The following is a 22,912-nucleotide window of genomic DNA, read 5'->3' as shown; positions in this document are numbered from 1 at the left end:
TGTTTCATGAGTGCATTTTGAGTCTTGTGCCCATGAAAACCTTGCACCCACCTCTTCCCCACTAGCCCTGAAGCCTTAAACTGCTCAACCCAACTGATAGTCAGGTGCTAAAGGGGTTTTTGACCCAGTTGCTTAAAATCCATAATAGGGCGGGTGCTGGGGCAACAGGAGTAAAATGCCTCAATCCCAAAGTTGGGCTCAGAAAATCCAGCTTGCACTATGACCCTCTGAAATGTGTTCCGACATTTGGTTACTAGTTTTCAAAATTTGTATGTGTCCTTATAGTATGGTACAAAAGGGGGTGGTGATGGACGGAGCATCTGAACCAATCAAACACTCACACCCAGTCAACAGATCTGGGTTTAATTCATCAACGTTCTTTAGCCCACTGCCACCCCAGTTCAGACATGGCCAAATGCAAATTAGTCTGACCCTGTGCCGCAGTCCAGCCCGAACTGCCAAACCATGCCTTCCCCGGACCGGAAACAAGCTTCCAAGGACCGGTTTCTGGCATTTCAGCCGTCTTCAGCCCGGATTGCTTGAATTCAGTGGCAAAGTGAGCAAGGGACTCACGTCTGAGCATACCCTGCCAACTTATGGCGAACAAAGCGGTACAAAAGGGGGTGGTGATGGACGGAGCATCTGAACCAATCAAACCCTCACACCCAGTCAACAGATCCGGGGATTAATCCATCACCGTTCTTTAGCCCACTCTGCCACCCCAGTTCAGACATGGCCATATGCAAATCAGTCTGACCCTGTGCCTCATGGGAACAGTCCAGCCCGAACTGCCAAACCATGCCTTCCCCGGACCGGAAACAAGCTTCTGAGGACCGGTTTCTGGCATTTCAGCCGTCTTCAGCCTGGCTTACTTGAATCCAGTGGCAAAGTGTGCAAGGGACTCACGTCTGAGCATACCATGCCAACTTATGGCGAACAAAGCGGTACAAAAGGGGGTGGTGATGGACGGAGAATCTGAACCAATCAAACCCTCACACCCAGTCAACAGATATGGGTTTAATCCATCACCGTTCTTTAGCCCACTCTGCCACCCCAGTTCAGACATGGCCATATACAAATCAGTCTGACCCTGTGCCTCATGAGAACAGTGCAGAGAGGCACTCCTCCCCTGCACCAAACCCGAAGAAGTGCACAATCGCACTGTACCAGGTACGTTCGGTTTCCAACTTAAAGCTACAACTAAACGCGGTTCCGCATTATGTGACACGCAGCAGTACCCTTGCTGTTCTCAGCAGTTATTTATCCACCTTAAAGCGGCACCCCCAACACATCACCGCAGCTGTTTCCACATAGAAACCGCATCCACACGAGCATGAACCGCCACCTAAATATCACAGCACCATACTCCTTGTGGACATATGCCTCACATTCCACCCCCGTTATTTCCGACTTTCTATGCGCGACGCAGCACGCATGCCCACTTACAAAAAACTTTTTGCCAGCACAATACCGCTGTATTCCACCACCTACCCATCACTGAAATTGAAATAGAGTTCACCACACAACCTTAATACGGCTCTTTTTACATAATTCACCTCATTTTGTCTCACAAGAACGACATGACCGGTTGAATCTCCTGCATGCCATCACCACCACCAGGCATGAGACTGTATGAGTTGACACCGTCGACGGAGCATGTATCTGTGCCAAAGTATTGCCATTTTAAAGCTGTTTAGAATCCAAAAGTGACTAACCAGTTCTTTATTTTTGTATATGTCTTTTGTGTCCCTGACCCTTTTGTTTATCCAATTTGTTCCACATGTCTAAACTTTTTCCAACAGGTACAATGTTACCGTGGATTGCCTAAAACAGGTTATTTATTTATATCTTTTCATCTCACCCTTTCACCTTACACTGGTCCTGAAGAAAGCCTACCGACTTACACAGGCACCCAGGCTGAAACATGTCGACCATTTTTTAAGACTCACTTATTAGTGTGCTTGGATTCCTGAATATTCCAGAGCAACACGTCTCTTTAGCGTCTACTATTACCCGAATCCAGACCTAATAAAACTTCGATCTCTGGCTGTACGGGCATTTTAACCCCCTTAACGTCACTTATTCACGATCACTACTGTTTTAACCATGGGTAAATCCTCCTGGTGGAGGTTGCATAAAAACGGACCCAAGGATTATGCACATACGTGTTTCAATGCGGGGAGACAACATATACCGCTACGAATTCCTACCAAAAAACACGTGCATATGGGTCTTTTAACTTTGTGAGACACACCGAACCAACCTGCATACCCTGGTTATGCAGGACCAGTGATCCTTCCCCTTTGATATCTTTACAAATAGTAGAACCCACAATCAAAACTTGAAGTATAGTATTGCCCAGGTGCAGGCTACCACCTCATGCCCAATAGCTGAGTACCTTTCCTTAGCACCTTTAAGCAAGTGCGAGGCAATTTAGGCAATTCAATCATAGGACTGATTCCTTCTCCAGATATAGTAGGTCAAAGATATGCAACTGACCCTAACCCATACTTATACTTCTTCAAAATATATATGACCTCTGCCCTTCAATCTGGTCAATTCCTGTCTCAAAACTTTGTCATGATGCTGGCTATCCTTCCCATATACCAGGACATCATCTTGAAAATATATTACGGACCCAAAGCCTTCCAAAACGAATTTCACCAGCCTTTGGAAGCTAGTTGCCACTGAGGCTAATCCAAATGGTAGTCTCCTAAATCTATATGTCCAAAAGGTGTGACAAAAGAGGTGAGGGCTTTAGAGTCCTCATGCAATATAACTTGGTGGTAAGCGGCAGACATCTATCACACTTAACACTGTGGCCTCTTTTAGAGTGGCAAGTACCTCTCTGATGTTCGGTAGTGAATGGCGATCAACCCAGTTGCATTGGTTGAGATCTGAGATTTACGCACCTTCGTATCTTGGCGCCTTTGTGTTTTGGGGCAAGAACTACTGGGGTCAACCACTCCAAGGACTCTATTTCCTCAATGACCCAATTTTGCAACACTTTGTTTAACGCCTTCTGCAAGGGCTTTATCATAAAGTTAGGCACATTCCTAGCCTAGTCCACAACTGGCTTGGCATTAAAAGAAAAATACATATTTTATGCTCAAATCTTTTGAGAATGCCTAATTTATCATTGAATACTTCCAGGAACTCATTAACCCAGCCACTGTCTTTCCCAGTGGTGGCTACAAACATAACCTGGTTGGGAGAATTTGTGTTCAAGACAATTCCCAAATCACTTTGATGCCTCCACCCCACCAAGTTGTCTCCCCTCTTGGCCATGTATATTTTCCCCACAGTCTCTCTCCCTTTGAAAATTATTACCATCACAGTGTAGACTAGGCCCATCTTCATCTCTCTGTATCCTTTTGGACTATTGACTGTGAGGCTTTTTCCACCTATTTCCACTTCACACTCAGGCATCATTGTATGATCACTGTCAAATGTATCATCCACCTGCTTAACATCGGAGGAGGAAAACACAACACCAAGATGACATTCTGAGCCTCATCCGGCTCATCCAACACCTTGTGCACTTTATCACTCTTGCAAACCAGGACTAAGAGTCCCTTTTTTCATAAACTGCTACATACAGCATTCTGGACAATACAATTAGGACTGTTTGATAGATGATAAGAACTGCTACATGTAAAGCATTTGAATTTAGAATCCTTCCATGCATTGGGACTACTGCCAGATCCAACAGCACCTTCACCACCCACGGTTTTCCAATACATCCAGTCCACTAAACAATGTTTCATGCCTTGCACAGTCTCAATGGTTTATTTCATGGCAGGATTCTTCACTAACAGTTTTCCTTTCACAGGTCTGTGCAAGATTTTTTAGAGAACGTAATTGGCTACCCGTTCTTTAGTCTGAGCCCTCATGAAAAATGTTTCCCTCTCCATGACAACATGGATATGTAGACCAAAGTGTTTCTCTGGCATGTTGACAGACACTTCAAACGTCTCTTGGTTCACCTTCCCCAGTGCCAATTTCAATCTCATCCAGGCTCTCGTAGAAGTTGTGCCCCTCTATATCCAAAGTATGCAGCAGCACAGCCTAATTCCTTGCCGCAGAGAATTTTTCCCCTCAAGTACTACTAAATAGGAGTCAAAATGGCCCTTCCACCTTTACATGGGCTTACCGGATTCTATGACAGGACCGGAGGCTTCAGATTATGCTTCTCTTATCTTTACTGCAAAACACAGCAGCCAATGAAAATGCAAATTTTCTTGTATAAACATAAACAACTACATTGCCCATGATGCACACATATTAGCCACGCCTCCATAGTCCATAAGAACCCTCTGCGTGGTCCCATCATCCTCTTTCTTTGCTGCTCACAGCAAGAGTTAAGTGCACCTTTGCATGTTCCCTCACTCTGCTATTTGCATGGGGGGTTTTCATTGTGTTATTGCTAATGTTGTATACTGTATTAAGTTACTTTTTTATGCATTGCTAGACATTATTGGTATTATGGTACCTTTTGAGGTTTAGCTGTTCCGTGTCTGGGTTTGATTCGGTTCGGAGCGTCGCTCCGTCTCATGCACAAAATCTTTCCCCAGTCGTTAATCCTTGGTGCCAATACAGCAGAGCTTTCTTTCCCGCCTCTCGCTGCATGCAACATCTCATAGTCGCGCTTCAATTCACGGTCTTTGACCAGCAGAGCGGCGGCCGTTGCCCTCATTGGAGCCTTTGTTTCCCGGCATTGCGCATTAGGTGCCGGCGTTGGGGCCCCTAATAGCCCATCTCCGCCGCACGCGCCGGGTGGCTCTCGGCCGACGCACGAGCATAAACGCGACCAATTTGGGCTACATTTGGGCTGGTTTTTGGTCGCGTTTTGGCAGCGGGCTTCTGCGCAAATCCCCGACATATTTTAAACGCATTGGGAGCGTTTATCAGATCGGTTTGCCACTCTGTTAGGATCGCCTTCCCAAAGGTTGTAAAATACAGGCCACAGAATGGGAACACGCTCTAGGTATATCTATTTTGGCCTAGGTCACGGACCTTTTGGACTACAGCTTTGCTGAGGGGGGGTTATAGGATTCATTTGGTGTTATACCGGTGTGCTTGTGGGCTGACCCCCCCATCACCCCTCCTGGTGGCTGTGTAATTTGCTGTCTCAGCTTTCCACATACCTTGATCTTATATCAATTCCCACACCACCTATAATATGGAAGACTGGGTTAGATACCCTAATGAAAATGAAGGAGAGGAGGAGGAGGTGTATGACGGACAGCAGGAAGCTGTCCAGGAGGATAACCTCATGGAAGCTTTGGACGCCTTGGTCCAGTCCTCTGTTAACAGGGCAATGGAGCACACGGTTCCTCAGATCATTCAGCAGGCCCTTGCAGTGGCCCTGCGACCTATCAGGAAGCAGCTAGAGGGTTTTTCCAAAAGACATGGCTATGACAAGCGGCCACTAAAAAGAAAGTCAGTAGCTTCTACTTCTAGTGTGGGCATGGTTACCCCTAAGCAATGGTCACATGCCCAGGCTCTATCATCGCTGCCCGCCAGTAGGGCAGGAGACCATTCCTATGCGGGGGCTAAGGCCAAGGATAAGCTGAAGGCCCATACTGACACGGATACTCTCACGACCAATACTGACACCGACACTGACACTTCGGAGGAACCTCCTCCCCCAAAGAATGTGAGGACCACGCTTCCATCAGCGGCGGAGCCTCCGAACACCCCGTTCGACCCTGCCGAGATCATGCACCCTCGATCATCAGACTGGATACGCCTCCCGCGGTTTCTGATTACATACACGATAATCTGAGGAAAGGGTTTTCCAGAGAGGTGCGCAATCGTCTGAAGTCAGAATGCCCACGCACGGAACTACCGGACAAAGTGGCGTAGACGCCAGAAATTGATGCTAGTCTCCTAACATTCTTAAAGAAATTCTTCAAAGATCCCAATCGTGGCATTGACCGCGCTTGGCGCGGCTACCAGGATAAGATGCTGGACGTTGTGGGCCCTTTGGCCAAAATTTTAGAGATGGCCTTGGCGGCCAAAGAGAGAGCGACGCTGATAGACCTGGATATTCTTGCAGGCTGGACCCAAAGGGCCACATGTCTCATTGGCAACGCGAATTGTGCGATCTCTTCGGAGGGACGCAAGTCACTGCTAATTAGGATGGCCAGCAACCTCACAGAGCTAGTGGATGCCAAGCCGGGACCCTTAGCAGGTGGACAGCTATTCGGAGAGCGCTTTGTTAAAGACGTTTCGAAGTACTTCGGTACGTTTACCTCACTCGATAAGGCGCAGACTGGAATAAAAAGAGTCTTCAATCAGGGTGTTTTTAATCAGGCCGGACGAGGCGGGGGCCGCTCGTCAGTCCGAGGATTTCAGCAAGGTTCCCAGAGAGGCGACTACGGTCGCGGGAGAGACGACTGGAACTCCACACGTGGGGGTACCTTTTACCCTTCCCGCAGAACATTTAATAGAGGGCGTTTCCAGACCGGCAACAACAGGGCGAACTTCAAGGCCCAACAATCCGCAGGGGAGTGTGGTAGATCATTCCCTTCTTCCTTTGGGGGGTCGTACTCGACACGGTCTACAGCAGTGACTGAACCTAACTCAGGACGCATGGGTGTTGCAAACCATTCAGGGTTTTCAGTTAGAGCTTTACTCTCCTCTGTTTCAGTCAAATCTCCCCGCAGATCTCCATTTTTCCCTACAAGATCGCAATTTTATAGACGAGGAGATTGCAGGATTGCTGCAGAAGCACACAATAGCACCGTGCAACGAGGGGCCTCACGGCTTCTGCAGCAACATTTTTATTGTACAGAAGAATGGGGGTGGGAACAGGCTTGTTCTGAACCTCAAGGAATTCAATCAGTTTCTCACATACAATCATTTCAAGATGGAGGGGATCCATCTTCTAGTGGACTTGTTGCAGGAAGGAGATTGGTTGGTCAGGCTGGACCTAAAGGACGCCTACCTCTCCATCCCAATCAGCTTCAGAGCTTAGGGTTCGTAATCGACCTGAAGAAGTCGGTGGTTGCTCTGACTCAGTTGATAGAGTTCCTCAGGTTCACGATCGATTCATGGTCGGCTCAGCTTTCCCTTCCAAAGGCGAAGTTGAGAGATCTCAAGAAAGAGATCCTGGCGCTGTTGAACAGGCAGACGGTCACGCTCAGGGCCATTGCCAGAGTAGTAGGAATTTTGGCCTAGTCAATTCAGGCAATCTTCCCGGGTCTTTTTCACTACAGGGCTCTTCAGCGCCTGAAGATCAGACACATTTAGAAAGGACTGTCCTATGCAGACACCATCCCACTGTCTCAGGAAGTCAGGACCGAATTACAGTGGTAGCTAGGTCACGTAGATGCCTGGAACGGCAGAGCAATCTTCGGTTTCCAACCCGAAATGGTGATAGAGTCCGACGCCAGCCATTGGGGCTGGGGCGCACACTGCGGAGACATCTCCACGGGTGGCAGATGGTCTCCACAAGAGTTGTCCTTGCGGGGGCGGAGCTAGCCAGCGCCGATGGCGGAAACTCAATAAAGGAGCTCCGCGCCATCACCTGAAATATCCGCTAATTATCCTGTTTACACAGAGCCTAAACGACCGACGCTGTGGCGTACAACATCTGGAGGCCACCGACACCTGAGACGGGTGATTTCGTTGCACCCTAACCGTCCTGCACGGGCGGGAGTGAGGGCAGACTCTCCGGCACACTGGGCCGCAGCTCCACAGACTCTATTTACTCGCTGCCCGGCGTGCGTCATCCGACGTGCGGCTGTCTCGCCGGCCTTCGACCCGGTGGGGGACGGATCGTCACAGAAGGCCAGGATGAGCGACCGAACCCCTGGTGGGGAGCCTATTATCCTCCCGCTGCGGTTTAATCTGCCTCTCCCCGGGATACAGACATCCCTAGCGGGGAACCTAACTTCCACACGCTGTGACTCAGTCAGCCGCTTCCCAGGATGCACACTCCTAACGCCGGGTCTGCCTGCGCTGACGAGCGTGCGGGGGATTTTAGTGGGGCCTGAGACTGTCGGCCCTCTGCCCCCCCAGACGTAATTAGCGCTAAGCGGACTACCTGGGCTCACAGACAGATGCTGGTTAGCTGCGGGCACCGTATCGGAGCTGGCCCAGGTACCCTCTTGACACACGCATGTGAGCGCTGAGGTGAGGCACGTGAAGGGAGTGGGCCCTGCGCCCCCAGATATCAGTAAACCTGTTGCTGATTATTGCTTGTGCACATAGAGAGCCCTAGGGGACGACACACCGGTCTGCTGCGACCCCACTTTTTGCACGCCGCTCGTAGGTGTGATCCCCTGCCATCACAGAGTAACCGCGGAGAGGAAACCCAGCTATATAGTGGAACACTACCTACTGCTTCTTAGCGCTGTGTCTGCCAGGTGGCCCTGGTGTGCTATTATTGTGTGGCTCTAATCGAGCGATTGGTGAGACCAGGCGAGCGGCGTGTGGAGATAGTCCCGGAGTGGGACCCGCTCCACGTTACAGGGAGCACGGCCCTGTGGCCTTCCAGTCCTACATTGCACCATGGGTAAGGGGGACAAAACCCAAACCAAGCTGCCTTTTGAACTTTGCCGAACCAAGACCCCTGAATCCCTGGAACCTGAGCCTGCGCAGCAGAACAGGGGTGTAGAGGGCTCTATTTTCTCGGATATAAAAGAACTGCTGGTGACGATGGAGAAGGGCCTACAGGACAGCATGGCGTCGATAGGGACTAAGATCGATGCCCTTACATATCGCATGGACCACATGTCGGAAAGAGTGAACAAACATTTGGAACGCCTGGATATGACGGAGAGACGACTGACCGAAGTCGAGGAGGCGCAGTTGGAGCTGGATAAGGACCGCAAACAACTTGGCAAACTTCTCCAGGTCATACAAGACAGGTCAGAAGATTTGGAAGCCCGCTCTAGGTGCTCAAATATACGGATCACAGGAATTTCGGAGACGATGCACACTGGGAAAATTGAGCTTTTTGTGGAGAAAATACTAACTACACTACTGGGAGATGACGCCTTCTCGCCCATGTTCATAGTAGAAAGGGCGCATAGCACGCTGGGTCCTCGCCCGGGTGCACCCCCTAGACCGATCATCTCCAAGTTGCTAAACTACAGAGACCGGGACACCGCGTTGCGGATTGCCCGAGAGAAGGGGAAGCACAATTTCAAGGTTCAGTCATCTCCTTATACCCGGATTTCACGGCGAAAGTGCAGGAGGAACGTAGGCAATTTGCTCCCTACAAAAAGCAACTGCGAGACCTTGGGCTTGACTACGCCATGCTATATCCGGCGAAGTTAAGAATCAATCTGCAAGGCCATTCCCACTTCTTCACAGATCCGAAAGACCTTCAAAAAGCCCTAAAAGCGTGGACTAAGGAACAGAGGAGCAGCCCCAGGAGTCAACACGGTGCAGAGGAACATAACAGCCAATTGGAGGAACAGGACTAGGACCACTGCTCATTCTGTGGTTCATGCTCCTGATTGGAAGGAGGAGAGTCCTCGACTTGAACTTGGAGCCTGAGTCCGGACCTGCGTGACCACCTCACACCTGGGTATTGTGGGGGCAAGAATATCCAGGGCGCCTATAAGCATATTACGACCTGAGAACTGGTGAGAACTTTCCATTTAATCATCTCTCGCTTGTCCTCTAGTGATAAGATTTAGCGTGCGCTATGTTGGCAAACACCTTATGCACAGTGTTTACATGGGGCCTGCCCTGGTGTGAGTTGTGGGGTGGATGCTCCGCAGTGCGAGGACGCCCGAGTGGCACAATAGTTTATTTATAGCTCTCATTGAATGATACACAGGTGGTGATGGCGGTAGGGGCAATACGGACGTTGGCTTTTGCCTAAAGAGTTACCAGTATCACTGGCTACCTCGGCCCTAGCGCTGTATGCACTAATGGTCCCCACGGGGGCTTACTTGGGTTATTTGAGGTTGATTTTGGGGGGTTGTGTTTACATGCTAGGCCGTGTTGGGGTTGGTCTGCTATGGGTGGGGGGGGGGGAGAGTTTATGGGGAGGGGGAAACCTTACTGTTCTAGGAACGATATATCAAGCTTCACACAACAACAGTTCTCCATTGTTCGCTTTGGAGCTGTTCACGGTCGCTGCTCGCACGACACTCAGCCCGCATGGTTATGGTAGATATGAGCATAACACGCACACCCAGGCTCCGAGCACTCATTTAGAACGTACGTGGCCTAAATGACCACAGAAAGGTCAGGAAAGTCCTTGGATACTTACAACGCCACCACATTGACCTGGCATTGCTACAAGAGTCACATCTCTCCATCACTAGCCCGATGCTGAAGTGTAGGGGGTTTGGGGAGAACATTTCGGCTGCAGGCTTTACGACGCACACTAGGGGGGTCATAACCTGGATTAATTCAAAATCTAAACTCACATTGCAGACACTAGAGGCCGACCAAGAGGGCAGATACGTTATCTCCAGATGCACTGGCCCTAACTAGTGGTTATCAACACATACGGTCCCAACTTTGATTCTCCCACATTCTACCAGATGATGTTCGCAAAGTCCAGGCTCTATGATGCACACAAGCTGTGGTGGGGAGGGGATATGAACCTTACTCTGGAACCGGATCTTGATAGGTCTGCCGGCCCACACCGTAGGCCATCGGCTGCCGCGCTAGAGTTACAGAGAATCATGACCTGCCTGGGACTCGAGGACGCCTGGCGTTCCCGTAACCCCCACCAGGGGAGCTATACTCACTACTCCGCACATCATGACTTTCACACCAGAATTGATAACTGGCTGATTCCAGCGGCCAAGCTGAGCCACATCCATGAGTGCAAGGTCCTCCCGAGGACGTTATCTGATCATTCCCCTGTCCTTTTTGAGCTACTACTGCCGGGAAAGACTATACCGCCCTTTACTTGGCGATTCCATACTCCTTCCTGGACCAGGTGTTTAAGGGAGAACTAGCCGAGGCTATTGATGTATTTTTTAAACGAATATTGGTTCAGGTGAGAGTTTTCAGACAGTATGGGAAACTTTTAAGGTATATATACGGGGAGGGGCAATGTCCAAACACTCTGGCATACTCAAATCCATTAGGAAGAGGCTTACTGATCTGGAGACACAACTGGGGACCCTAGAAGAGAGGCAGGGACAGCAGGCCACTGCAGAAGTTGAAGATGAAATCAAACTACTGCTGATAGAATACCATGAGGAAGCGGACAGGGAGGTTCCACACCTGGGTAAATATGCCACGGCTAGAACATACGGAGAGCGGGACAGACCTAGCGCTTTGTTGGCCAGACTCATAGGCGGGGCGAGAAAACCCAGATTAGTTTCGCGGATTAAATCCCCCACCGGGGACATCCTCACAGACCCAGAAGACATAGCGAACACGTTTCAATCATACTACGAGGACCTCTACACCTCCCAAAGTGAAGATCTGGAAGACGCTATCGATGATTACCTTGGCCATATAGATATCCCAACGTTAACGAATACAGATAGAGAATTCCTAATGCTCCCTATTGAACGTGACGAAATCACTAAAGCACTGGCGAGCATGAAATCGGGTAGCGCCCCCGGTACTGATGGCAGGCTTTTATAAACATTTAAAGACCAACTAAACCCACATCACATCTCGGCACTCTTTGATGATATATGTGTGGAGGGCAGTATGCCCGAGTCGATGAGGGAGGCCCTGATTGTGGCGATACTTAAACCAGGTAAATCAGACGAGGATTTAGCTCCTACAGGCCCCTCTCATTACTCAATGTTGATGCAAAACTATTTGCCAAGGTATTGGCCACTAGGCTCGCTCTCCTGGCACCCCAGCTGGTTGCCCCGGAGCAAGCGGGGTTCATACCGAGTAGGAATCTGACATCCGCACAGCCCTGGGCACGCTTCAACATGTCCGACAAGATAGAAAGGCACTGGCTGTTTTCCTCGACATGGAAAAGGCCTTCGACTCAGTGGAGTGGCAATTTATGGGTAAAGTCCTGCGGCTCATGGGTCTTGGACTGCCCATTATACAAATGATAGGTCCATTATATTGTCGACCGCGCACTCGGCTAAAGCTGAATGTCTTGGTCACTGACTCCTTTCCAATCACAATTGGCACAAGACAGGGCTGCCCACTATCCCCTTTGCTTTATGCCCTGGTGGTCGAACCACTAGCCCGCGCATTGCGGGAATACCACGGGAACAAAGGTGTGATATTTCCAAACTATAAGATTGTCTTGATGTATGCGGATGATACTTTATTGTATGTCCGGGACCCTTAAAACAACTTATCCTCCGTCCTCAGAGAGGTGGTGCGCTTTGGTGCGCTGTCCGGACGGAGGGTTAACTGGCCGAAGTCGTTGATCTTCCCCATTACACCTGTCACATTACCCCTGACAATGGAGTACACCCTCTGCTGGACAATGGACCCGATCAGATACTTAGGGGTCCACCTGCACACTGACCCGGACATCATCTTCAATGCCAATTACGGAACGGTCTTTAGCAAATTGGAGGATGATGTGGAGGCTTGGCTCAAGCTTCCGTTGTCTTTGATGGGACGCATCGCCCTGATGAAAATGGTGGTGCTCCCATGATTTCTTTTTCTGTTCGCAACCATACCGATGGTCCTCCCCAAACTCTTTTTTCATCGGCTTCAACAGCTGCTGACGAAGCTCGCCTGGGCGGGTGCTCAACCCAGGGCGAAATGGTCTCTCCTCACACTGCTTTACAGTATGGGAGGGCTCAGCGCACCAGACCTCGAACTATATTACAGAGTGCCGCAGTCTGCCCACTTCCATACCTGGATGCACGGGGACCGGGATATCCTGCCAGTTAAAATGGAGACACAATTTGCCAAGCCTCCCGCACTACCCCATACTATTTTTGATCCGGTTGATCGTAGGACCTGAATACTCGACTATCTCTTCTACTAATGATGTGTTGTGCAGCCTGCTGCAGGTACAAAATGGGGTGCTACTGTACTCTCCCATAATGCCTCTGGATTGGGCCAGGTGGCTCCCACCGCTATGTGAGCGGGGGGTTGTTGCGGACCTGCAAAGACTGAACATAAAAGTAGCAGGGGACCTGTTTGAGGACGGTGTAGTTAAAACATGGGACCAAGCGGCGACGGGCCTGGATGAACCAACACTCTTGATGAGGTTTCAATACTTCAGAGTTCGTCATGCACTTACAGAACTTCTAGGGGAGGACATGGCGGAACTCCCGGAGGTGAAAGAACTCACTTATGTCATCAATACTTCCTCGCCACAGAAACTGCTATCTAGGCTATATGCTTTGGCACAAACACGCAGAGAACACACATACACCAAAGCGCGACTAGCATGGTAGTCAGACCTGCAAATCGACCTGGATGATGATCTATGGCAGTACTGCTGCACAGAGACTAGGCGTCTTTCACTGAATGGCAGACATAGGCTGATTCACTTTAAGTTCCTCAATCGGATATATTACACCCCAGCCAGGCTCCTCAGATATGGCCTCAGATCCCATGCGGAATGTGACAGGTGCCATGCGGAGAGACGTGGGGTTCCTACACCTGGCATGGAACTGCCCGAGAGTCAGCGACTTCTGGGGGGTAATTTTTGCCGAAATCAGTGCTGTTGCTGAAGTTGACATTACACCAGATCCTTTGCTGGCTCTACTGGGCTACACCAAAAAGATCCCGAGGGCTGTACGTAGACTGGTGGGTATGGGACTATTAATACCGTGCAGAGTAGTCGCCTGCTGCTGGATGAGGGGCCCTGCGCCGACGCCCAAGAGATGGGAGCATGATATGTTATACTGCTGTACGCAATCTGAGCATTATAGTGAACTACTCCCCCCCCCCCCCCCCCCCTCACTAGTAGGCCTAAAAACTTCTGGGGCCTGTATCAGACATACCTTGCTGCAAAGGAAGATGGTGTAACGCAGACCGAATCACAAGATAGCAGTAGCCGATGAGTGCTAATCGGGACGGTACTGGGTGGGGCAGCACATCTACTCTCCGGAGGCCCTGCGCAATGAACAATGTATTGGGCTCAGCCGCCCTTGGCTGATGTGCCTCTATCTGGTCTGCTGACCTCTGTTAGATACTGCCTGCTCTAGCAATGAGGCGTGTGGCTAACTGAAATTGTGTCCGTCTGGGTGTGCGGGGAGTTGTTGTTTCACCATGTCGAGTTGCTGGCTACTGGTGGGCGGGAACTAGAACAGTTTGAAACCCTTTGTAATACCATATTGCAGCTATCTGACGAACAGTGAGTCCAACGAAGTGAACTGAGTGGATCGGATGAGAGGTTTTTCTGGGAGGGTTTTTTCTTTGAGTTAAAATGTGATGGTTTGATGATATACCATAATATTGATGTACACGCTGTTTCTATCTGAAGTCTTCCGCAGCTTGTTTTTATTTTCTTCTCCTGCCGCCCAGCCTCCGGGATGTGGGCTGAATGGCTGTGTACTACCCTCTGACACTGGCCCTGATGGCCGCGATTTATAAAGAAATGTTATATAGTGCGCAGATCTATGTTCATCACAATAAAGATTAATAAATAATAATAAAAAAAGAGTTGTCCTTGCACATAAATTGCTTGGAACTGCTCGCAGGGTCCTTCGCATTCCGGACACTGTCCCCGAAGCAGACCTCTTGTTGCATCCTCCTTCGCATGGACAATATGTCCGCGGTGAGGTATATCAACAAGTTTGGTGGCGATTGTCTCTACTTGTGGAGATAGCCAAAGACGTTTGGCATTACTGCCTCACTCATAAGATTTCAGTGATGGCGGAGTACATCCCGGGCCAGTCCATTCAGGTGACGGATTGGATCCAGGCACCTCAGGGACTACAGCGACTGGAAGTTGCTTCCCAAGGTCTTTCAGTGGCTTCAGACACTTTGGGGTCCCTTCTAGATAGACCTCTTCGCTTCCAGACTCACGTGCCAGATTCCTCCGTTTTTCAGCTGGAGGCCGTATCCAATGGCACAGGTGACCAATGCTTTTCTACAGGATTGGTCGGGCGCGACCCAGTATGCATTTCTCCCATTCTTGCTGATCCCCAGGGTGATGACTCAGGTGATCAGGCAACAAGCAGAGATAGTCCTGGTGACGTTATGGTGGACGTCTCAGCCGTGGTTTCCAAAGTTGTTACAGTGGAGTTGCAACCTCCCCAGGTTGCTCCGGACTCAAACTCGTTGTTTCTGGGCCCTCTTCCGGAGCGGCATCCCATGATTCTGGACGGGCAGCTCACGCTGTGGAATGGAGGCTTTCAGGGAACAGTGGCATTTGCCAGGAGTTTCGGACAAGGCTTCTGAGTTTATCAGACAGGCCTGGGCACCTTCCACCAGGAAGCGATATTCCTCAGCCTGGAAGAGCTGGGTGGATTGGTGCTTGGAACGACATTTGGATCCCGTGGGGGCAGAATTACCCCACGTGTTGAATTTCTTGTCAGACAAAGCGGCGGAAGGTCTGGCTTACCGATCGGTCAATAACTTTCGATTGGCCATTTCAGCAGGGCATACACTGGTGGATGGCAAATCGGTGGGTATGCACCCGGTTGTATGCAAACTCCTCAAAGGAATTAGGGTTGCTAACCCACCTAAACCCAAATATTCGGGTCTGTGGGACTTTTCCTTAGTTATATCCTTGTTCAACCGTTGGCCTGTTAATGCCCTCCTGACTAGGAAACAGCTTTCGGCCAAGTTGGCCATGTTGCTCTGCCTGTCGTCGTGCAGACGTTCATCGGATGTGAGAGCACTCAACGTTACAGGTAGAGTATTTACCCCTGAAGGGGTTTCTTTCACTATTACTGGACATACCAAATCTTTCTCTCATCATATTGATTACAATGCTTTCCCAGAGAATGAAATATGATGTGTGGTACAATGTTTAAAAACGTATGAAGAATGTACAAAGGTCTTGCGATCTCAAGGCTGTTCTCAGCTGTTGATTGCACTACAGAAACCATTTAAAACCAGTAACAGCTGCCACCATTGCCAGATGGCTTCGATTTGTAATGCAAGAAGCTGGTATTGACATCCAGATGTTTGGTGCTCATTCTATAAGAGGCGCTATGGCGTCGAAATCATATATGTTGGGTTCTAACATTCAGGATATCATGCGTTGTGCAAATTGGTCTTCCGAGTCAACTTTTAAAACGTTTTATCATAAGCCGGTGGGTAATATTACTTCTGTGGTTTTTAATGAGCATTAAACTAGCATAATCTGAAGCCTCCGGTCCTGTAATAGAATCAAAAATTTGCTAGCATTCGCACAAAAAAAATTCAATTCTATTAAGGGCACAGAGAGGAGGATTAACTGTTAACTGTAAAAAGCTTACCCGCCCATGTTCACTGTTATGAAAAAATTGGTTCATACATTGGTTACTGTGGTTTCATTTCCTTTATTTCAGGATCAGACAAGTCTGAATAGAAGACGATGGATGGCACAAGTTTATGCTTGAAGACTGGTTTATTCTTCTACGTTGGAGGAGATTGTGGACTTCTTCATGTTAATGTTGGGACTTGCGCTCTCTGCAAAGAAAGAGGATGATGGGACCACGCAGAGGGTTCTTATGGACTATGGAGGCGTGGCTAATATGTGTGCATCATGGGCAATGTAGTTGTTTATAATGTTTATACAAGAAAATATGCATTTTCACTGGCTGCTGTGTTTTGCAGTTAAGATAAGAAGCATAATCCTCGCCTCTGTGTCCTTAATAGAATTGAAAATTATTGGCGCGAATGCTAGCAAATTTTTGATTCTGATACATATTGCGGGGTTGAGACATGATCACTGCTGCCATGTCATGGCACCTGCAAAATAACATAATACAATAAACTAAAGCAAATAACTAACACGACAAGTAAAAGTAACTAGTCAAATAAACAAGACAATGAGTTAAACTAAAATACTGAAATTCACGTGTTCACCATCTGAATAAAACTGCTTTTCTGCGGCCAGAATTCACCATCCTTACAGAATTCCTCTCCTCGTGCACATCGTACCACAATCCATCAGCTGTTTTTAATTTTGTGATTGCTATGGCGAGGTCATCAGGTTAAAACTGGCTGGGTTTACAAAATGCGCTTCACATGCGCTGGAGAGGTTGGTAACTTTCACTTACTGGTTGCCATCAACCCTTGCGGCTGAATCAGGAACGGTTGTTGGAGCAACACGCTCTAGTTGCTATCCTCCCAGCAACCAATGCCTCTCACTGTTGTTCTATGTCCCAGCTACACAATAAAAAACGTGAGCAGGCTGCACGAGTGTCACAGTAGCACCGATCGGCTCTAGCACTTGATGTTGGCTGCGGTAAGTGGCCTTAGCGATCGTGCGCGGTCACACATGCAACAGCTGAATTCCATTTAAAGATTCCACAATAGCTGCATGCCAGCATAGCGATATTGCTGCCCTCCCATCGTGGCCTAGTAACCGTTTTATGTATTTCATGATGTTGCCCCAAAATTTCCAGTGTAGTAGAGTTTGTTGGTGTGACTCTGTGTTTAATTCTACATGGTAAATTTAGAGGGGTGTTGATGGAAGATTCCCTGCCCCTCCCAGACCTAACCCAGACCTAATCATTGGCAATGTGAAGATAGTGCGCTGGACATTAGCATTGAGTATACGATCTTTACTCCACCAAAAGCAGACACAGTCTTCTTGCTTCATTCTCTCCAAACAGCCGTCCACTCTCTCCCCAACATTCCACCCAGTTACTGTGGGCTCCCTGGAGCATCACTGGTAGAATACCTGGTCAGTGACATTCTAAGAGCAAGCCACAACACACACATTGAGTCTCCAGCACCACAATGTATCAGGTTAAGCCGCTCTTCTACTGCGCCCAGTCTCAATAATATTTCCAGTAGCTTATTGACGTCTCTGTTCAGCCACACTCACACTCCATTTTTCGTGTTAATTGTGTATATTTTAACAAGTTGCACTCACCATCACTTTATCATCAGAAAACCCAACTGCGACATAGCCATCAGAAAGGGCACTCATTTGAAAGGTAAATCCACCACCATTAGAAGGAGCCAGGGACATAAAAAAACAGCTCGCATTTGCTGGGTTGCATCCTTGGGAGTTGCTAAAACAGAACTTCTCCAAGCCACAGTCGTCACCGGAGATCTGCGTCTGAAAATGGTTTAAGAAAGGTTACGATGAGAAATGTATTACCATTCCCACATGCAAATTTCCGTTGTAAGTTGAAAAACGTAAGTTTATATAAAGTCACAAAATTACAAGATATGAACAGGATTCTGGTACTGAAACAGAAAGGTGACATTTACACTGCAAAACCTATCAATATGAAAAAAACAAATGCTACCATGGCGTTCGGGAGAGATGAGGGATACATTTAAGAAATAAAAGGTAAGCTAAATGTAAAGGTATGTGTGAATTTAAGAAAATGCAATGTAATGCACCCATGTTCATTTATAGAAGGCAGAAAACCATGAATGAGCCAGTGTATGTTAATTTAATTTTGCAGGCTTAAAAAAAACCTTTGGTAAAACTACATAAAGCTGAGCAAATTAAACTAGATGGGTGAGGGGGCACATAGTGCGTGTGGCTCCTGCACAGCAGATCCAGAAAGTAACAAACAATGGTTAGAGAGACTTGAATTGGGACTAAAGACTACCGATCGGTTGATAGTACGAAACGGTAATGGTGTATTCTTTGTGATATACGGAGTGGGACACAGTGTGTTTAGAAATAGAATGGTTGGGAAGATTTTGTGATCCATATCTGAGCTTTATTAAGTATACGTTTTGAGAACTTTAGGATGTTCTTTTCTGATGAGGTACAAGGTTAGATGGGTGGTTTAACTGGAGTTGGGGTTAATGAGTGATGAAGTACTGTAGGAGACATGATTTATAATGTGGTTATGTTTACATTTTTAGAGAAATTTGATTTACGAGGAGTATATCCTGAACACTGATGAATTCATGGTTTAGACAGAATATATGCCAAAGACATTACAAGAGGTTGGTCTCTTTTTTGACTTTGGTGTTTCTTATGAGTTTTATGAGTTACAGCTGATTAGCACTTTCTATGGGTGAAACTGTGATGGGAATTTGGTTCTGCCCCCTTTTTTTCTGGAGACACATGGTGATGGTGGCGTTGGACTACTTTACATTTTACCTAAGTTGTGCAGATATTATTGAAATGTGACGTTAGATGTATTAGACGTATACTCATGTTATGTTATTTTGGGTAGCAGCGCTGAAGTCAAGTTTGCTAGATTTATGCACAACGAAAAAAATGTTGGCTGCTTTTCTTTGAATTGAACTATGGAACAATAAAACATTATTTGAAGAATTATGGACTTAATTGTACCAATTGAAGAATTATTCTTGTGAAGATAGATTTTTATGGACATTTATTATTAATATACGAGTGCTCTGGGAAGCCTTGTATCTTATCTGTCTTCTGCATTTGCGGAGTGTGGTGGGGTTGTATGGTAACCAACCTCTTATCCCCTATGAGCACCACTGGAGACTTTATTTAATGTACTTCCCAGACTTTGCTGAGCGCCCATTGATGTGTCTGGTTACAATCTGTTAATTAATTAACAAACAATGGTTGCTGTCAGAAAATCCGATTCAATGGGTTCTCTGGGCAATCGGAAGCTCCAGGGTTCCAATTGTGCTAAGTACCACTTAAAGCACTTGATTCTCAGGTTATCAAGGTAGAGCAGGACATAGGCTGACTCAGTGGGGCCGTGGCCTAGCATCTCAGATCTGCGCATTGCACAAAAAACTCACATCATTGTCAGTGCTATTCGTTTAAAAGGAAAAGGTAAGTTCATACACCTAAATACTATACAAAAAATTACAAATATTTACAAAACTAAACAGGGAAATATAAACTGATACCTTTTCTTTTAGTGATTTCCCTTTTGGACCCACTTTGGTTCACCCTTTTTGGAAATATTAGCTGTCTTAGGCTGCAACTGCTCTGCACATAATACATTTGTTTTTGTGCCATGATATTATTCTAGAAATAAGCTGCTCATATTATTTGTTATTCAGTGACTCTTCTGGAGATTCAGCCGGAACATCTCATACAATGTCGAACAACATGGTGTACTGTTTTCTTGTGCCTGGTCAGCAACATTACAAACGCTTTCAGATATGACACAGTAGCTAGCACAACTGCAGTTTTCTTACACAGTAGTTCTTATCATATAAGCCATGCCTCGCCTTCTCAAGGAGCAGAGAGGAGAATTCCAGCAGAGAGACCGGTCCTGGAATAGACGAAACTGCCTTGGGTAAACAGCATTTACACCTATGATGTGGACCACCTAACTACACACACCAGGTATGGGGTATGTGTCTGTTCACATGTTCTCCCAGATGCGTCACGTTGTAAATACCCCGCAGCATGGCGCTGGCTTTGCACCGCCGCTGCATCACAAAAGTGATGCAACGGCGGCGTAAAAGAAGCGCAAGGGGCTTGTAAATCTGCCCCATAGGGTGTGCAATTATCCCAAATTTTCAGGGTTTAGAATTGCCCAATATCTCAATCAGTTTTGTAACTGAGTTGGAGATGAGGATGAAAGTTAATACGGAAATAGGTCTTAACTCCTATGATTTTTTTTATAGGTGCCCAGCATGCTACCCTGATTGTTGTTCATGGCTCTTTTTCTTGCTCTACTGATGGTTTTCTCTGGGTAATTTCTTTCTTGCAGTTTTTTGCTCAGTATTATTGCAGGTTTTCTGTACTTCCCGCAGTGGTGGCTGGTGACATTTGAAAGGGTGGGCGTAAAAGTTCTGGTGAGTGACCTGCGGTGAGTGTAGCGAGCAAGTCCGACATCCAGATGGGAGAACCCCAGGGAACATTTAGGAAATAGAGTGAGCAAATGGTGCATTTTCAAGCACATTTGAGAAAGTAAGAAGGTTAATTAAGCAGTTGTAAAAGTGTAGTTAAATAAAATAGTTGCATGAGGTTAGGCAAATACATTTCAGGCTACTCTGATAAGAGGGATTCTATCTGGTTGAGTAATGAAGGAGTAATGAAGGAGCAGAAAAGGGCCAGTAAGTGGGCTAATAAGTACCAAGCAATGCTATTTACTTTGCCGCCGAAGTTACTATCCCAAAACATTAAAATACCCAAGCATAGGGTACAACATTTACCAGTTTGCCCCCTATTTTCATTTTAAGCACCTCGGAATGATCATGGGGAGAGGGGGGGGGGGCTGCCTGCCGTATCACATACGAAGGTGCACAAACGACAAAAATGTGACGTGTGATGTACAATTTGGTGAGTATTGAGCTTGTGTTTACTGATGTAGGATAAAAGGCCGAGCTAGCCCCGTGCATTTAAACCGGAGACATCAATGTCCCACCAGCATCTGCAGCAAGGCTCATGCTGTGTAGATGTACCGAGGCAGCTCGGCAAACCACTCACTCCCCATCAGCGTGCGTCCCTTCATGATGACTGCACGAAAAACAGCACTCTGGCTGCGGAGTTTGCAGGCGTGGGGGCGGCTGCACCGGGGGGGGGTCATTATGGAAGCAGTATATAATGGCATTAATGGGAAATGCCTTCCGGTGCGGGGAGGGAGGCTGTGGGTGAAATACCTGTACACTGCACACTGGTAATTATGGAAGACGACAAAGCCTTACAGCCACTACTGTTGATCACCACTGCTGTTGATTTTTTCAGCGGGCACCCAGGTTGGAGTCACAGCGTCGGCGGCTGAACACCGCGTGTGATTCTGGGCAAATCGTTCAATCTCTCCACACCAGAAATAAAAGGAATGCGACCTTCATTGTGCATAATTATCGGTCGGCGTGCTCACGGGAAGGAGGAGGGGGCTGGGGGCCATAGGGAAATAAAAATGAACCCTACCTTACTGCTGGTGACTGAGCTGCCTCTTTCCTGGCGGGCCGGATCGGGTCAGGGTGATGTTGGGGAAGTCGCTTGCCGCCTCCACGATTCCAACGGCACTGGGGAGCAGTGGACTGGCAGGTGGGTGGCACTGGCAACCGCTCTCAGCCAATCATGGCGCTGCCAGCAGCGCCAGCATTGGCTAAGGGCACGGTTACTACTCGCCCGCCTGCCCATTAGGAGACCGAGGTTTGAGCCTTTGCTCAACCCTCGCTCTCCTAATGGGCATGTGCCAGCAGAGCGGACACTAGTGCGCATTAGTGGGCAGGGTGCCCTCCGTCCCCACTCATGCGCACTTGTGCTGCTGCCTGTTGCTCCTGGTTTGATCATCATGTCAGTCAACATGACGCCGGACCGGTGGGCGGTCCGACGTCATGCTGACTGACATGATTGTCAGTTCGTTCTCAACTTCTCCCTCGGGCCGGCGTCTTTGAACTTAAGTAAACTGATTCAGTTTACTTAAGTTCAAAGACGCCAGCGCTGCGGTGCGGGCGGGGGGGCTATGCCCCCATGCCCAATGGACGCACCACGCCTGACTTCCCGATACTCATGTTATTTCGTCTGAGTCTTGGAAATAGACCTATGGGTAAGCCTTCACTTAGTGCTTGTGAATGGAAACTTTCAAACAGTAAAATACTGTTTTTATCTGTGGATTTATGATAAACCTCAATCTTCAAGATACCCTCTTCATGATATATGTATGCAGGTCCAAGACTGGCATTTCCACATCGCTCATATTCATAGTGAATTTCAAAAAGGGATTTCTGGTGGGTGTTAATGGATTTTCCGAGTATGTAGAAGATTTGGGAACTGGATATTTTAAGCCCTGGTTTGCCTTGAAAGTTTGGCAATCCCCACAATCGTACATTGTAGGAATTTCCAAACTCCTCTCCATTACCCTTTCCACCCTTGTAATGATTGGAGCTTTACTCCAGACAAGTGTTGAAGTATGTCCACTTCCAAAAAGAAAAAAGAAATGTGTCACCCCCACCAATATTTGGTGGATATGTAAGTGGGAGGGTTTTCTCTAGGGGTAAACAGGTTTTCCCTGCAGAG

General features: G+C 47.8%; 1 protein-coding gene across 1 annotated transcript in view; it reads right to left on the bottom strand.

The window, feature by feature from the left end:
• Positions 1–22,912, bottom strand: part of LOC147747616 (ferric reductase 1-like) — a 664,587-nt gene that overhangs the window by 411,269 nt on the left and 230,406 nt on the right. Inside the window, exon 6 of the mRNA XM_086936340.1 lies at positions 17,909–18,097. Coding sequence (XP_086792466.1) covers positions 17,909–18,097 — 189 coding nt within the window. The remainder of the gene's footprint in view (positions 1–17,908; positions 18,098–22,912) is intronic.

Source organism: Lissotriton vulgaris, chromosome 1_1 (assembly GCF_964263255.1).
Source record: "Lissotriton vulgaris chromosome 1_1, aLisVul1.2, whole genome shotgun sequence".
NCBI lineage: Eukaryota > Metazoa > Chordata > Amphibia > Caudata > Salamandridae > Lissotriton > Lissotriton vulgaris.
This window is presented reverse-complemented; position numbering and strand designations above follow the sequence as displayed.